The 2500-nt window shown below is 46.0% G+C and overlaps 2 protein-coding genes across 2 annotated transcripts in view; both read left to right on the forward strand.

The window, feature by feature from the left end:
* Positions 1-2500, forward strand: part of LOC307270903 (NACHT, LRR and PYD domains-containing protein 3-like) — a gene marked incomplete at both ends in the record, with an annotated part of 58964 nt that overhangs the window by 32466 nt on the left and 23998 nt on the right. The window lies entirely within an intron of this gene.
* The window catches only part of LOC307270900 (NACHT, LRR and PYD domains-containing protein 3-like), a gene marked incomplete at its 3' end in the record, with an annotated part of 20921 nt that overhangs the window by 4080 nt on the left and 14341 nt on the right, over positions 1-2500 (forward strand). The window contains 3 exon segments of the mRNA XM_080054784.1: positions 1-51; positions 220-1999; positions 2091-2261. The exon segment at positions 1-51 is cut by the window's left edge and continues 151 nt beyond it. Coding sequence (XP_079910910.1) covers positions 1-51; positions 220-1999; positions 2091-2261 — 2002 coding nt within the window.

Raw genomic sequence — 2500 nt, forward strand, 5'->3', positions numbered from 1 at the left:
ACTTTCTGAGGGGAATGAAGCAGAAGAAGCTGGCTGACCTTCTGTGGAGCAGTAAGAGGATTTCTCTTAATGTTAAACATGATGGTGATATGGGACATTAACTGAAGTCTCCACAGAGAGAAATGTTTATATGTGCATTCATATTTTCATCATGAATCACTCATTGATATTATACTTACCGACTCTTGACATGATCTTATGTCTTGTGTATTAATTCAGGAAGTAATTCTGGAATTTGTCAGCATGATCTAAAGTCCAACCTGCAGAAGAAGTTCCAATTTGTGTTTGAGGGGATCGCTAAAGCAGGAAACCCAACCCTTCTGAATCAAATCTACACAGAGCTCTACATCACAGAGGGAGGGACTGGAGAGGTCAATGATGAACATGAGGTCAGACAGATTGAAACAGCATCCAGGAAACCACACAGACCAGAAACAACCATCAGACAAGAAGACATCTTTAAAGCCTCACCTGGAAGAGATGAACCAATCAGAACAGTGATGACAAAGGGAGTGGCTGGCATTGGGAAAACAGTCCTAACACAGAAGTTCACTCTGGACTGGGCTGAAGACAAAACCAACAAGGACATACAGTTCACATTTCCATTCACTTTCAGAGAGCTGAATGTGCTGAAAGAGAAAAAGTTCAGCTTGGTGGAACTTGTTCATCACTTCTTCACTGAAACCAAAGCAGCAGGAATCTGCAGCTTTGAAGAGTTCCAGGTTGTGTTCATCTTTGACGGTCTGGATGAGTGTCGAATTCCTCTGGACTTCCACAACACTGAGATCCTGACTGACGTTACAGAGTCCACCTCAGTGGATGTGCTGCTGACAAACCTCATCAGGGGATATCTGCTTCCCTCTGCTCGCCTCTGGATAACCACACGACCTGCAGCAGCCAATCAGATCCCTCCTGACTGTGTTGGCATGGTGACAGAGGTCAGAGGGTTCACTGACACACAGAAGGAGGAGTACTTCAGGAAGAGATTCAAAGACAAAGAGCAGGCCAGCAGAATCATCTCCCACATCAAGAAATCACGAAGCCTCCACATCATGTGCCACATCCCAGTCTTCTGTTGGATCACCGCTACAGTTCTGGAGGATGTGTTGAAGACCGGAGAGGAAGGAGAGCTGCCCAAGACCCTGACTGAGATGTACATCCACTTCCTAGTGGTTCAGGCCAAACTGAAGAACATCAAGTATGATGAAGGAGATGAGACAGATCACTGGAGTCCAGAGAGCAGGAAGATGATCAAGTCTCTGGGAAAACTGGCTTTTGAGCAGCTGCAAAAAGGAAACCTGATCTTCTATGAATCAGACCTGACAGAGTGTGGCATCGATATCAAAGCAGCCTCAATGGTCTCAGGAGTGTTCACAGAGATATTTAAAGAGGAGAGAGGACTGTACCAGGACAAGGTTTTCTGCTTCGTCCATCTGAGCGTTCAGGAGTTTCTGGCTGCTCTTCATGTCCATCTGACGTTCATCAACACTGGAGTCAATCTGATGGCAGAAGAACAAACAACCTCCCATAAATCTACAGAGACACAGTTCTACCAGAGTGCTGTGGACAAGGCCTTACAGAGTCCAAATGGACACCTGGACTTGTTCCTCCGCTTCCTCCTGGGTCTTTCACTGCCGACCAATCAGAAGCTCCTCAGAGGTCTGCTGACACAGACAGGAAGTAGCTCAGACACCAACAAGAAAACAGTCAAGTACATCAAGAAGAAGATCGATGAGGATATCTCTGCAGAGAAAAGCATCAATCTGTTCCACTGTCTGAATGAACTGAATGATCGTTCTCTAGTGGAGCTGATGCAATGGTCCCTGAATTCAGGACGTCTCTCCACAGATGAACTGTCTCCTGCTCAGTGGTCAGCTCTGGTCTTCATCTTACTGTCATCAGATGAAGATCTGGACGTGTTTGACCTGAAGAAATACTCTGCTTCAGAGGAGGCTCTTCTGAGGCTGCTGCCAGTGGTCAAAGCCTCCAACAAAGCTCTGTACGTACAGTAGGAATTATTCACCAATAAACCCCTGGCATATTTCAACTTAATAAAAAAATATTTCTCTTCCTCACTGTTGTCTCTCCAGGCTGAGCGGCTGTTTCCTCTCAGAGAGAAGCTGTGAAGCTCTGGCCTCAGTTCTCAGCTCCTCCTCTAGTCTGAGAGAGCTGGACCTGAGTAACAACGACCTGCAGGATTCAGGAGTGAAGCATCTGTCTGCTGCACTGAAGAGTCCACACTGTAAACTGGAAACTCTCAGGTCAGATTATCAACCAGGTCAACTGATGACCATTTAACATCTGATAACCTGTTAAGGAATGTGTCTGCTACAATGATTTACAAAGGATATTAAATTAGAGTCTGTGGATGCAGGGCGCTTAGTCAATACGGAAGCGTGCGTTGACTTTCCGTTACGCCGTGAAAAGGGGCAGGAAGAAGGCGCTACATATTTGCTTTGATTGGTTTATCTGCGTGTAGGAGGGGCATGGAATGGAGTAG

This window comes from Ammodytes marinus, assembly GCF_949987685.1.
Source record: "Ammodytes marinus genome assembly, contig: scaffold_88, whole genome shotgun sequence".
Lineage (NCBI taxonomy): Eukaryota > Metazoa > Chordata > Actinopteri > Uranoscopiformes > Ammodytidae > Ammodytes > Ammodytes marinus.